The sequence below is a fragment of the Carassius gibelio genome, chromosome A2, assembly GCF_023724105.1.
Source record: "Carassius gibelio isolate Cgi1373 ecotype wild population from Czech Republic chromosome A2, carGib1.2-hapl.c, whole genome shotgun sequence".
In the NCBI taxonomy this organism is placed as follows: domain Eukaryota; kingdom Metazoa; phylum Chordata; class Actinopteri; order Cypriniformes; family Cyprinidae; genus Carassius; species Carassius gibelio.
The window spans coordinates 12,879,730-12,894,925 of record NC_068372.1 but is presented as its reverse complement, the minus strand read 5'-3'; the positions used below and the strand labels follow the sequence as shown (position 1 = coordinate 12,894,925).

Here is a 15,196-nt window from a genome sequence, read left to right as displayed (position 1 = left end):
TAGCCCTTTTCCAGCATTAGTAATGACTCAGATGCTCACGTACTGTATGAACACGTAACGTGCACAGCACAGAATCATTGTACATCCCACGCAGACCATCAGTGACACACTAAGGCTGGCTATGCAGTATCTGTCCTTGCATGGCGACAGTGAAGAGAGACGCAGCCTGCTGTTGCCAAGAGCTCTGACGTACACGTATGACTGAATTAAACATCATTGTACTGGGTGTCTCGCACAACAGCACTAGAAATTAATTTCAAACAACCTGGAAAAAATAACTTCATGATGAAAGCAATTCAACTAAAAATGTACTGTCAAAATTATTCAAATGCATAAATAATGGTGATACTTTGATATAATGACGGCCTATCTATATATCTATGCATCATTAGCGGCTATTATAGAGCAAGTTGACTGTGCATTTGCAACCATAGATATTCCTGAATGATATTCCTGTTTGAATATCTATATCCGCAACGGACTTCAGCAGCTAGTTTTGCTAAAAATACAAGCTGGAAGTGACTACATCAAAAAGGTAGTTTAAAAACCCATCATATTGAATTATTACTCATTCTCTACAGTAAAAGGCTGTCCCATTTCTCATCTCAGGAAAGTAATTGATGGTTACTGCGAGTGACGACTTGTTGCCTGTTCCAAGATGGCGGAAGAGTTGACATGTTTGGAGAAGTCAAATGTGGCATACCCCAGATAGCAATTTGGGCTGGATCTGGCTGAGTTTCGGCTGTGAGTTTGACCCACATATAACATGGAATTACGACCCAAGGTTGGTCCAAATGCCGTTAGCCAAAAGTCAACCAAACCAAAGCTGGACCAAAACTCACCCACAACTTCACAGTGTCCCCAGAAATCATCCTTTTCTGGCTCACAACAGTGGCGGAATTCCCAGATGTCAAAAAGACAAGAGAAACCAAATTAAACTGTTACAAACAATAAAGCAATACGCAAATTAAAGGATGGAAAACTGTTGTGCATATGTGATGAAATACAGAAACCAACAGACAAATGATGTGCAAAAAAGGTAAAAATATTAGTTGCAAAACAAACAAACAAACAAACAACAAAAACAATGCAAAATGTTCACTTTCTTAACAATAATTTAAAATGATGTTCTTCATTTTTTGCCACCCTCACAATCACCAGCTATAGATGAATCAACAGATGAATAACTTTTGACCTCCAGATCAGTTTGGAGTCAAGATTCTTTTTACAGCCTCAGTAGGAGCATACAATACCGAGTTAAAGAATACATTTAAGACACCACCAGTCTAAGAACTATGACTTTCAACATTCATTCATGATATGGGAAAAACTTACCACTTACCAGTCACAATGTTTTTAAGCTCCAAACTTTGGAAAGGTGTTTTTCCATTTACACCTCTCCAGTTCACCACTTTGGCCAAGACATTTTTGATTGCCTGCCTCATAGTTCGCAAGACCATGTCCTTCACATCCACTCCACCCAGCAATCCAAGTTCAAGTACATTTAATATTTCTAAAGCATGCTGGATTGATTTAATGATCTTAAATCTTCAATTGGAAACCATTTTAGACTTAAACGGTTAGCCACTGTGATCTCATCAACATTGTTTGCTTTGAGATCATGCACCATCCTTATAATGTTCCTCTGCCGCTCCATAACAATCTCTTGTTAAGTTCTTATGTCATGGAGAAGTGCTGAAACATTAAATATACAGGAATTACAAGGTTTACCACACCATGAAATAAGCATTAACAGTGAATATATGATAGAAAACAAAAATAAATCTATAACATCTTAAGAATACACATAAATTAAATATCTGTATACAGTTTGTTTCTGAAATAAAACAGCAGTAACATATAGTGACCCCTATAATCAAACAAATAGACATGACAAAATGACAAATAGAAATGATGGTTATCATGCTAGTTTTTTAAAGGGAGATACAAGAGAATTATGTTTAAATGTTCCTTTGTAAACATTTACATATAATAATTAGTCTACAACATATTTACAGTATAATAATTTACAATGCTGTATAACAATTTAGACAGTTTATAGTAAAATAATTTAATAGTTAGGCCTAATACATTCATTATTACTATTGAAAAATAACAATAAATACAAAAAAATAAATATAGTTCAAACACTATTTTATTGCAGTACTTCTAAATATGATGGTAATTTAGCAGTGATATTTGTAAAGGTTTAACTATGTGCCGGGTTTTTCGCTGTGGTAGTTTAGCCTGCTATCGTAAAGAGATGTTGAGAACTGGGAACTGTGGACATAGCTGATGATGAGACTCAGGGTCCCTCCTCCCTACACACTCCGTGAACACATGCCCACCCGCTCGCTCTCGATCTCGCTCATTCACACCACAGCACTGATCAACACACGGGCTTCTGTGCAAACTGTTACAGCTAACGCAAAAGGCAAATAGTATAACACTAAGTGCTTAGTATCATTTGGTTGTGTAAAAGCAAAATAGTCGTTAAATGAGAGAACTAGCCTACTGTCACTCAGAATCTGAGAGCCGAGCACATTAACGCGTGGAGCGCGACGGACGTGTATTGAGTGCCAGAGCCTATTGATCTTTAATCAAGCCAGGCAGCGGTGACAGCCGAACCTGCATCAAAGACATCATATGTTTGTTAGGACGGCGTTTTCGACTTAAAGGAAACGACAGATTACGCACGTACCTGGAGACCTCCATCCATCATCAGCCTGGGTAATAATTCCTCTGGACGTCGACTAAGCGGTGAGACCTTTTCTTATTTGTGAAGAGACGCTGATAATATTCTAAAACACTGCACGTGTTTATATGACTCACAGAACCATATTTATATATATACATATTTTTAAACGGCCGTCTTTAACTACATTTGAGGTCTCATTGGCTAGCACATCCGGTGGGGGTGAAACCAGCATTGATGCTCATTGCTCCTGTTAGTAGGCTACCCACGGTTTTATACTGATTCATTTTACACAGCTGATAACAAAATCTGATTTAAACGGGTATTGTTTGAAATTACTAGCTTTCTTTGTTTCAAAAAGTAGGCTAATATGACCTTGGTGTTGTGAAGTTGGCTACAGTTGCATATAAGAGCAAATGGTGACTATGTGAAAACATCCTTTTTTTTTGAGTGTCATGACTGTTGAGTAATGCGCTATTCAATATATATATTTTTTATTTTTAATGGTATAATTATGTACTAATACCTTCAATACTATGCACTGGTATAAATGCTTCAGTAAAACCTGTTAATTAATTGTTACCTGACAGTAACCTAAGTTATTTTGTTAAAAGACACTGTAACAAATTAAAATTATATATATATGGGAAAATAAGTTACTTTATAATTTATCATATATATATATATATATATATATATATATATATATATATATATATATATATATATATATATACATTACCGTTAGTGTAAAGAAAATAAATGAAAACAGTTATATTGTGAAATATTGCTATAATTAAAAATATGTTTTCTATTTGAATATATTTTAGAATGTAAAACCTGTTAATTAATTGTTACCTGACAGTAACCTAAGTTATTTTGTTAAAAGACACTGTAACAAATTAAAATTATATATATATGGGAAAATAAGTTACTTTATAATTTATCATATATATATATATATATATATATATATATATATACATACATTACCGTTAGTGTAAAGAAAATAAATGAAAACAGTTATATTGTGAAATATTGCTATAATTAAAAATATGTTTTCTATTTGAATATATTTTAGAATGTAATTTCTTCCCATTATGGCAGAGCTGAATTTACAGCAGTCGTTGCTGATTTATATTGTTAGGATTTTTTGATGAAAAGAAAGTAATTTATATGTCAGTGTCTATCTATCTATCTATCTATCTGTCTGTCTGTCTGTCTGTCTGTCTATCTGCCTATCTGTCTATCTATCTATCTATTTGTCTGTCCGTCCAGACGTCTGTCTATGTACACATGTACATATTATTGATAGTATTATATATTATTATTGACCCCAAATGCTGAAAGGGCCAACTTTAATAACAACACAATAAATGGCATCCTGTAATGCCTGTTATCGTAAATTTAAAGTATGACACTCACTCTTTGTTTCTACACTACAGGTTGCATTAATAGTGTGAGAAGCAAGCACTCATTAAGAAGAAATGTGTTTTTTCTACAATTTGCTGATAAGGACACAGCAGGTGTGAGTGGGGTAGTGGCGGGAACGCTGTATCTGTGACCCTTGCCAATATGGTTTGCAGCGAACAGAGTTCTGGCACATCAGCGCCCAAAAAGGAAACGCAGACCCGCAAGAAGCGTAAATCCCGTCCTCAGGGTCTGCCTTCTCCAGCCCTCTGCTGCGCATGTGGATTGTGCATCATGCTGGCTGGCATCAACATCACTTTAGTGGGCGCCTTCGCCTTCAGCACGCTTGTGCCCTCTAGCAATCCCCCGATCATCATCGGGCCTATACTCCTGCTGGTGGCATTCTCCTTCTTCGGGGCTTGTTGCATCTGCAGTCGCTTGCCTCCGCCTCAGAGCTCTCGTCGGTCCAAAGGAGGTGGCGGATTGGGATTCATGGGTCGGGGCGGAGGGGGGTTGAGTGGAGGGGCGGCATTTGAGATTGAGACCAGTGAGCACACGATGCAGGACACCACAGCCGTGCAACTTAGCCCCACCAACTCGCCCTGCTCCTCCCACGCCTCAAGTCCTGAAAGAGAGGCTCCTGCTACTGCCGCCAACGCCACCGTTCCCGCCCCAGACTATGTCCCTCCACGAGCCTGCAAGCTCTTCACTATGGAAACCAATGGACCCAACTCAGCAGCCTTTTCTGCTTCTACAGGGAGTGGAGGGGCGGTCCGGCTCACTTTGCCCTCAGACTGTGCCGCCACTTAAGACTGCCAGTTTAGGTCGCTCTCTGGAGAAGGGCTGGTATTACGTTATGTAAATACTTTTTCAGAGGGGAAGACGAGCACTTTGTGTGGAGAATTCATTTGATTATCACCGCCGGCTTGTGCCACGAGGTGCAATAACAATTGAAATGTTCGCATAAATCCAGCGGGTTGGTATTTCTGGAGTCGGCGACGGGCCACGTGCTCCTAATGAAAATGACAGAGGTTTGCGAGAAGCATATGAAGAGCTTGTGCGTTCTCTAATGCTGCCATATCTAAAGAGAGAGAGCCTTGAAAGGTGAATCACTGTGGCGTGCTTCACATATTCATACTTTGCCACTGTTACTCAGAGCATTCACAGTTACCGCGCTCAGAAGAGACAGAATCAGCTGTTGTGTAAAGATGGCTTTGGAGACGAGCCTGAGAAACAGAACGGAGAAAGACGTATCACTGTGCGTTGTCATATGTCAGTGCACAGACCAAAAAAAACAGAGATGCTGTATATTTTCTCTTCAGTGCTAAAATACTTTAGAGAGTGAACGGTCTTTTTTTTTGTTGATGACTCTCCATAGCCAACCTTTTTGGATTTCGTCTTTATTGGATGCTTAAATGAGCCACGGCGCTGCTTTTTTTTTCACGCGATTTAGAAAACGAGGTTGCTAAGCAGTGCCATTGTTTGAGTTCAGGTTGGAGAAATAATTCAAGTGTGATGAAGGAGGGAATGAAAAACTTTTACCACAATTATTGCGCAGGTCGCCTGACGCAGTGTGGTGAAAATGGGCATTTGATGAATGAGCCGTACTTGAGAGTTGTGACATTATTTAATGCTCCATCAGCCCATTTTTCTGTAAAAAAAGAAACTAGCCGCAAGCCTTCACTCTTTATTTTACACTGTGGTTTATAATGCTGCCAAGTGAAACATTATTTCTTTCCCTTAAGATTACCAAAGGCTGTTTTCTCCTTCTAATATTCCTTTTCTGTCGACAATACCTGTCTACATCAACAGTACAGTAACATTCAAGTATACTACCTACATCTGCTGACAGTGTTCCTCCCTAAATGTCTTTTCTCATCTTACTGTCTCTGTGCCCCCTGTTTTTTATTATATTTTTTATTGTCCGTTGAACGCAAGATTCCGAATTGTTCTCAAACATGCCCTCCATCACTGACCCACACTGATGGTTCAAGCCAAACAAGTGAAACAATTTCCCCATGTTGTTTCTACCAGAGAGGTCAGGTAAAAGCAGCTTTTAGTGGCTGAACACACTGAAAAAGCAAAGGACATTACCCAATTAAATATTTTTATGAATGAAAATTATCTAATAACGTTAGCAAAAGTAGCTTATGTCCCTTTGTTATCATATTCATCAGTTCCAACCAGCAGAAAGGGCTTCTGTACTTCTGTACTGTTTTCTGTGTGCCAATGCATCTGTTAATATGTACTTTTAGCTGTGTAATATACTGCAGCATATTTATTATAAATACATGGGTCATGTGACACATACTGAGGAAAGCGCAACATGAACTACATGCTTACAAACAGTGCACTTCATAATTTAAAGAGAAAATTAAAAAATATCAGTCTGCTTATTTGTCATGGGATTGTTAGCTTTCAATATAAGAAGTTTGAGTGAAAGGAGAAGTTGAATCGGGGGCTGCGGAAACATTGGCATCTTTCTATAACTTTAGACTCTTTGGTCTATGCCCACCTCTGTTTGTAAGCTGCTATTTGCCATCTACACATCTGCTGTAGTCTGAATGAAACGAATGCTGCCTTAATGACAGTGATCTCAGGATCAAACCAGCGAGGGCTACTCAAATGTCCAATGAGAACATTTGGTCATGTAGTATTCATGTACTTAGGGAAATGTGGTAATGTTAATTACTTTCAACCATGTTTGTTTAAAAAAAGGGAAATGCAATGTCCTGTGGAAAGGTTACGATGTCATGTGAAAAGGTTTTGATAATGCCGATTAGCATTATTGTTATTATTTTGTCAGTAGGTCATGTTGAGTACAATAATTCATGAATGGTGACTTGTTTTAAATATTGTTGGCAATGAACATTTTAATTGTGTCTTTTGTAAGTAGCTCACATCATAATTATCCACTGTTTAACTCCCACTCACATAATTCAATTAGAATTGTGTCTTTTTACTTAAATCTTTAAATTTCTGAACTCTTCTTTCTCTTTTGTTCTTCTGAGTATATATGTGGAAAATATTACATTAGATTATGAAAAAATAACTCTTGGCATGTCAGAATATACATTAAAAGCAAATTTTTTAACTGCTGTCTGACATTACAACAACCTTTATTTATAAAGCACATTTAACACAATAAAAATTGATCCAAAGTGCTGTACATAGTGCATAGCAGGACTACACTATAAAAAAACAACAATTACAAACTTCCAAAAGCTAAAGAATAAACATGTTTTCAGAGTAGATTTAAAAATGTCCAATGAAGGAGCAGACCTCACATGATAAGGAAGAGCATTACAAAGCTTGGGCCCAGCCACAGAAAAGGCCCGATCACCCTTTAATTTGTAACGACTTCGTTACACATTTAAAAGCAAGTGACTTGAAGATCTAAGTGACCTAGCAGGACAGTATGGCACAATAAGATCACAAAAAACCTTGGTGCACAGCCAGACAATGCCTTGTAAACAAACATAAGGATCTTAAAATCAACTCTAAACTTAATGGGAAGCCAGTGAAGGGATGCTAAAACAGGAGAAATATGATCCCTTTTTCTAGACCCAGTCAAAAGTCTTGCAGCAGCATTTTGAACAATTTGCAATCGAGATTGAGGAAGACCACAATAAAGAGAGTTGCAATAATACAATTGTGATGTTACAAAAGCATGAATTGCAACTTCTAAGTCTTTGCTTGAAAGAATATTCTTCAACTTTGCAATAGATCTTAAAGCTGCGGTAGTTAACTTTTGACGCTCTAGCGGTTAATAAACATAACTGCTTGCGTCTTGTGGAAGAACATCGTAACCGGAACTACTTCTCTCTGTTTATGTCTATGAAGAATCACAAAGGTACTGGGTTACTCCGCCACAGTACCCCCGAAGCAATCTAAAATAGTCCGAATATAAACACTTATTATAGGTGCACCCTAGTGATTCAGGACAAGCTAAAAACACGGTTTTGAAAATGGATTCATGGTGTACTCGCTTATTATATAAAATTTTCTACATTTTGAACACAAACAAAGTTACGGACCGCAGCTCTGATTGGTTGTTTCTTACCGGGAGCGGATGAATTTCTGCAAATGGCAATAGGACCACTGGGAGGAGCCAGAAGAGCTTGATTTTTTTCACCGAATATCTGTCTCATATTCTACTGTCAAGACATAATGACAGGTTTAACAAATATGTAACAAATATATTTTTACAAAAGTTACCTACTGCAGCTTTAAATGGAAAAAGCTTCCTCTAATAACCACACTAATCTTTTTTTATCAAAGAGTAGTAAAGAGTCAAAGATCACTCCAACGTTTTTGATTTGTTTGCATACATTTGTTGAGAGATGACCTAACTGTGCTTTCAGAGCAGGAGAGGAATCTGCCGGACAACCGAGAATTAAAACCTCTGTTTTATTCTCATTTAACTGCAAAAAATTATTGTTCATCCACCTCTTGATATCATCTACACATTCCAATAACACATCAAATGAAGCAGTGGTGTCAAGCCTTACTGGAAGTTAAAGCTGAGAATCATCTGCATAACAGTGATATGAAATGTTGTACTTCTGAAAAATGAGGGCCAAGGGCAACATATAAAGGGAAAACAATAAAGGTCCCAAAATAGATCCCTGGGGCACACCAAACAAAACAGGCGCAGATGGAGAGGAATAATTTCCTAAATTTACAGAAAAAGTCCTCTTTTCTAGGTAGGAAGCAAACCACTTTAGTACAGTGCCCTTGGTACCAACCATATATTCTAGTCGTTCAAGAAGATTGTTGTGGTGAATGGTATCAAATGACGTTAAGTCATTTCACATTAAAATAAACTGATGTGATGTAGTGTGTAGCAACATTATATCTGAAATAAGAGGAGATGACTGACTGTACTGACATAAACATACAATATAATAGTGCTCTCAAAAGAGAGCTTCACTTACTTTTCACAGATGCTTAAGTGTTCAGAAAATACCACAGAAAGATATAAGCTCATAGCTAGGCTTGTGTTATGTAGTTTGGCATTCAACATGTTTATGAGCTGTAAAATTCCAGACTATCTCACAAAAAAATAAACGTTTTTTCCAAACTAATGCTTCAGTTGCTCCACACAAACCCTTAAATGTAAAAGTTGAAAAAGTACCAATTGTGACTTGTAAACAGTGTGACTTGTAAACATCGGAGACGACTGTGTTCTTCAGCCGACAGCGCCTCCAGTCGGTCATTGGTGAAATTACAGGTCAGAAGCTTCTTCTAATATCTGATCCATGATTATTAGGTTGTTGAATTGCTTACCTTTTACTTTTCTTATGAGCTATCTTTAATTTGCATAGCTTAATGAATACTTTACCAACACATCACAGACTCTTTCTAGGCACATCAGCTTGACTGCTATAGTTCTAATACATATAAAATGCACAAATTCACAGCAGTCTAAATTATATTTTATGTAAATTCACGAATATTTGTCTTCACTACCATATCAAACCATGTTAAGCTTTTATCTCCTCAGTTTTAATTGTGACAATTAAACACGTATAACACCTACATTTGCATATCCATAAATAAATCGGAATGATCTGCAGGTCTAAACTGGAAAAATTATGTCTACACTAAGATTTTTTTAACTATCCATTTTATAATAATATTTGTCCCAGAACAAAAGCAAGACACTGCCAGTATTACACAGGTAGATTTAAATATCTCTTATAAGATATAATATAGATATAAGGTATTGAATATACTAGAGACGTCTCTTAGATTCATTTACTGATTACTGTCACATCGCTATCTCTGATTACTTGACCCATTACCTTATGATGCAATAACTACTCGCACTCAGCCACAACTGTTTCGATGTCAGATGATCTTATCAAAGAGCAAACAGTGATTTCTCTTGAAATTCAAGGGCATGTACTTCTGTGGAAGTGTTTATCTGTCCGTGCTGTAGTTTCTGACTGGATTTAGTTCACATGTTTATCAGCGGCATTTCAAAGGCCGTCTCTTATTTTAGCTGTCCCCTCTGAAACCAGTCTTAGTTAATCAAGGTCAGTTTAATTCACTAGGACTGATGGGATCTCTGAAATACAGCTGCTTTGTGGTTTGTCCAGATGTTTGCAACAATCTGGAGTTACTGTTTTATGGCAAAACAGATTATAAGTGTATGTTTTAGTCACATGCCAATCGTGCTCGTCATACATGAGCCAGTCTGACTGTAGATAATCATTGACTGTCTGAGGACAGCAGGTTTGATTGTAAACCATGCTGGCGAAGTGCAGCTAATGTAATTAAGTTGTGGAATGCAGAGGTCACAGTGAAAGCCACCCACCTGATCTACAATGACTAAGCAACTGAAATGCGAAAAAAGATTAGCAAAACTGCAATAAATGCAACTTGCACAACAGTGTTTAAAGATAATGATTTTTTAAATTCTTTCATTTTAACCAGAGATGTACTTCAAGTAGCGACATATTTTAGCCAGCATTTAGCTAAATTATTACAGTTGTTTTCATCATTTGAAATAGAGCTGAAATAAAACCTAAATAATAAATAAACTATTCAAAAAATAATTCAAATGTGTCCCTATACTGCTACATAGTACATTAGCATTCGTTTGCAGACGCACGTTATCATAATTCTCAAATGTCATACCAACTGGGACCTGGTTTTGGACAGTATTTTCATGCAATCATTTCCAAATGAATGTGTGCAATGGTAACTGACAGACTGTGTCATATACACTGTTTGTTAGAGATGTTTTTTAAATTGCGAATATGTGAGTACAATGCTAATGATGGTATTGCTTAGTCAGGAATGTGCATATGAAGTCACTAATGAGCGCTCGCAATTCCTGTAAAGAGATATGTTATTCAATAACAGTGTTTAACCCAGATTTGACTAAAATGCATAAACCTGGCAAATTTATTTTTTTTTTTTCAGATGCAGAGGGATATGGGTCTTAGTGTTTGTGTGACAGCATGGCGTGATTCTCTTGTCTCAAATCCCCTTCGTGTCCCTGAGGGACAGACGGGGTTCCTCAGCCTTCCCGGTCTGCTCTGAACTGGATCGTGGCGGTTGCTCGGGAGTGTGTGTGTGTGTCCAGCTTTAGTGTGTCAGGGAGGAGCTTAGAAAGAGAGAGAGAAGAGAACAATCAAGCAGAAGAGATTAAGGAAAGACGAGCTGCAAGAGTTCAATGCAAGCAGACAGCAGTTATGTAACTGGGTTAAATGAACCCAGCTCTATAATGCAGATCATAAACTTGGAAAGACCACTAAAGGCCGAAGAACAGATCATTCATTGGCTTTGCAAAATATCAGTGGTGCTTCATGTCTGTCAAAAATCAGTTTAACATTATTTGATGAAAAGTGCATCCTGGTTTTCAGTCTTGCATCGAACTGATTTAAATTGGTTATGCATATTTTTTATGCATAAAATTCAATATGTAATCCCACCTGTCTGAGTCAAGGTGTGTCCGAACTGTGTGAACATTAATATGAATTATAATGCAAATAATTCATACTGTTTAATGCAAATTGGGACACACACACACACACATACTGGTTTCTATTTTTTTTTTTTTTTTTTTTTTTTGTGGGGACATTCCATTGGCGTAATGTTTTTTTCCATACTGTACAAACTGTATTTTTTATCTCCTTACTCAAACCCTACACGTAAACCTACCCCTTACAGAAAAACTTTCTGCTATTTTCGATTTTCAGAACACTTCATTCTATGATTTATTAGATGATTTGATTCCTCATGGGGACCAAAAAATGTCTCCACAAGGTAAAAAAATTACTATTTTACTGTCCAGTTTGGGATATTTGGTCCCCATAACGTAGTGAATACCAGGCACACACACACTCTCTAAAGTTATGCAGTTTACACTTAAGACAGATATTCGACTATTTCAACAATTTATAAATATATATAAATAAATATATATAAATATATATATATAAATATATATATATAATGTACCTCTGTGATAATAACATCAATGTAAGTAAGTTTAGGAGCAGATATTTGCAGGGCATTGTCCTGGAATGACAGTATACAGGCTTCTGTTGCTGGAAAACACAATGATGGGAATTAATGAGGTCACCCCGGTACAAAAACTTTTGGTAGAAAGTATGAGATTTTTATAAAAACCATTTAAGAAGCCTTTTTTTTTTTTTTTGTCTCACCCAAGCAATGCCACAGGCCAAAGACAAAGAGTAGCCAGCAACTCTGACCTCGCTCCAGGCCTATAGTAAGAACAAGTTATACCAATGATCCAGTGCTGTTGCATAAGCTTCTTTTCAAACCCCACAAAGCAAATCATCACGAACACATTCTGAGAAATCCCACTGATTTAAGTGACTGCACTCTTTTTGCTGCTTCACTACGAGATGGTTGGCACCAGTTCTGTTCTGCTCTGGACATTCAAATTAGACAGGCTTTCCGCTACTTAGACATGAAAGAGAAACTGAACAATGATGTTTCATTTTTTCTATATGTTGAGGTAATGGTTCTTCCATGAATGCGTGGGATTCATTTTGTGTCGTTTTGGCTTGACTAAATGTCACACTTTGTCACTTCATGTTATTCAAATAGATCAATACAGCGTGCAGCCAAAAATAGATGTGGTAGAGGCAAAGTACACTTGTACGCTTTTTTGTACTCAGTTCAGTGAGCCAATATTAACTTAGAGAACGGTTCCAAATTTTGAATGGAAACAGGATAACAACATGGGTTGAATTATCGATCATTTTGCTTAATATTTACCTCAACAAAAGTGATACAGTCGCACTTAATTCACTAGGAAAGCTTTGGCAGTCTCTTGAATTGGATGGGATTGTAAACAAGTTGCATTACTGCTGCTCACCAGTAGAGGCCTCCACCACAGCACCGATATGATGCGATGCATAAAAATCTAAGAATCAAACTGCATCAAACTGGTTCACAGCTGTATTTCGAAAACGATGCATCTTCTCTTCTCATAAATGCTCTTTTTGACAGAATATTTAGACTGAAATGTGCAATCATCTGGATCAGCAATCAAATCTAATTACATTTAGATGATAGAATAATGTGAATCGATGCATACCTTGATTTGTGTAGGCTATAGGCTACAGTGAACAAACAGATGTTGTCGTTATCTTTCATTCATCTTAACATTATCTATACTCTCTAGGCTGTATATCAGTTTCGTACCAGTTGTGTTCAGCAGTGTTTAATACAAGGTGTGGGTTAAACGGGTGAATTGTCAGACTGTTTTGCAGGTCTGTGACCTTAACGGCTCAATTAGTTGTTTTAAAAACAACATTTTTTACTATTATGAATGTGCAAACAAAGCATGGAAAGACTTTACCAGCGAAGATGAATAGCAGACTTGACATGCACCATTAAAATGCATCATTGTCATATGTGATCAAGGAGGTGTAATCTCCTGTCTGTCCACCAATCACAAAAGTGATACTACTGTTAAGGAACACCTTTTTTTTGGTGCAGCAAACTTTGTTAACTTACCTCAAGAAACATCATGTAAAAATCTTAAACTGCATTTCACGATCATCGTGATTCCCGTTAGTAAAAAGTATTTTATTCATATTTTATTTACATTGTTTTCACCTTGTTATGTATTCACGGTATTGCAGAAAATATGTTGCATTAAGAAGATTATTGCATTGTGTGTTCAGTAGATATGACTGTGTTCTGCTACAGTGCGGCTCTACAACCTTTGTTGCAATGGGAGTATTTCTAAATGATATAATCAGCACTTTTCATGGTGAGTTGTTCTTGGTGGCTGTTATAGTAAAAATGCAAAAGTTTTCAACACCCCAAAACAAACAAGCACTAATATAAAAACCCATACCTCAGGAAACATAAAATATTGGTAAAAATGCATTTCACAACACTTTTCTATATAATGAATCCAGTCTTGACAGTTTGGACAGAAAAGTGAGAAGCTGATTCTTTTCTTCAACACCTCTGAAACAATTTAGTCCAATCCCTTGTTTAACCTCCACAGCTGATGGGACGTCTTTCTTTGCACAAGAGGGCCAAAGTCCCTGGATTCACCTGCTTGACACTTGAAAAGCACTTCGTTCTCAGTTGCTGAGCAATAAAGGGGCTAAATAGCTGGTGATAGCTTTTAACAGCCTCCATTATATCATCAAGATGAGTTATGCAACAGGTGTGAAGAGGAGCTATTTAAATAAATGATGATTTGATGGGCTCTGTTGGAAGGAAGCAGTGCTGTAATGAAACATCAGTGAAAGCTGGTCCTTGAGAGTGGCTTTCAAACAGTGCAGTCTATCTATTCTTCCCAGTAGAGATGGACTGAATGGATGCCGGTTGGGCCGGTGTGGCCATGTCTCTGCTCATTACCAACAGGATCTCATCATCTCGCTCTTTCGTTTCCCTCAGAATGAAATAAAGGGGGATGCTTTACACTTTAATGACTTTCCCACAGTGCTCCCCTAAAAAACAAACAAGCCCGACGCTGTGACCAGAAGGAGAGAGGACCTCGTCTAATAGGAGTCCAGTGTCTGACCAGTCTGACCGCCCTTGCCAAGAGAGGGAATAATCATGTCTTTATGTGGACAGGGACCTCTGGGAACAGCTTTCTCATTACATCCCCCCCAATCACCTCACGAGCCGCAATAGTCACACCGGTCCACCAATCTTTGGTTGGGATCTGGAAGGCAGATTGTTCATGTGAATGTACTGGGGGGAAGCAAGCAGCACAAACACCCCCTGTTCACTTGGCATACAATTCTTAGCTAAGCGTCTTTTAACAAGAGGCCTTGGGGACGGTCCGGCCTGTTCCGGCCTTCCCAGAGAGAGAGAGAGAGAGCGAGAGAGAGAGAAGACCCAGCTTTTCGAACTGTGATTTCTTTATGCGTGTAGTTGCTGAGAGTTGCACTCTTGACGCCTCCTTGAGACTCGGTCACAGGAGGGATGCTTGGCAAGTCAAATGCTTCATTCAGATTATTCAAAGCACAACGTTTGATCGAGGAAAGATTCAAATTCAGACTGTTCAAACCGAATAGATTCAAACTGTTCATTTTACCAAATAGATGTGATATGATATATAAATCATATGGTTTGTAA

General features: G+C 37.6%; 1 protein-coding gene across 1 annotated transcript; it reads left to right on the top strand.

The window, feature by feature from the left end:
- The first annotated feature begins 2,386 nt into the window (after positions 1–2,386).
- Positions 2,387–7,199, top strand: LOC128026742 (transmembrane protein 275-like). Its single transcript, XM_052614015.1, has 2 exons — positions 2,387–2,760; positions 4,141–7,199. The coding sequence occupies exon 2, from the start codon at positions 4,271–4,273 to the stop codon at positions 4,913–4,915; it is 645 nt and encodes a 214-aa protein (XP_052469975.1). The 5' UTR covers positions 2,387–2,760; positions 4,141–4,270; the 3' UTR covers positions 4,916–7,199.
- The last annotated feature ends 7,997 nt before the right edge of the window (positions 7,200–15,196 follow it).

Excerpts from the sequence above, each read along its gene's own strand:
- LOC128026742 (XM_052614015.1), top strand. The coding sequence starts at position 4,271 with ATGGTTTGCAGCGAACAGAGTTCTGGCACATCAGCGCCCAAAAAGGAA.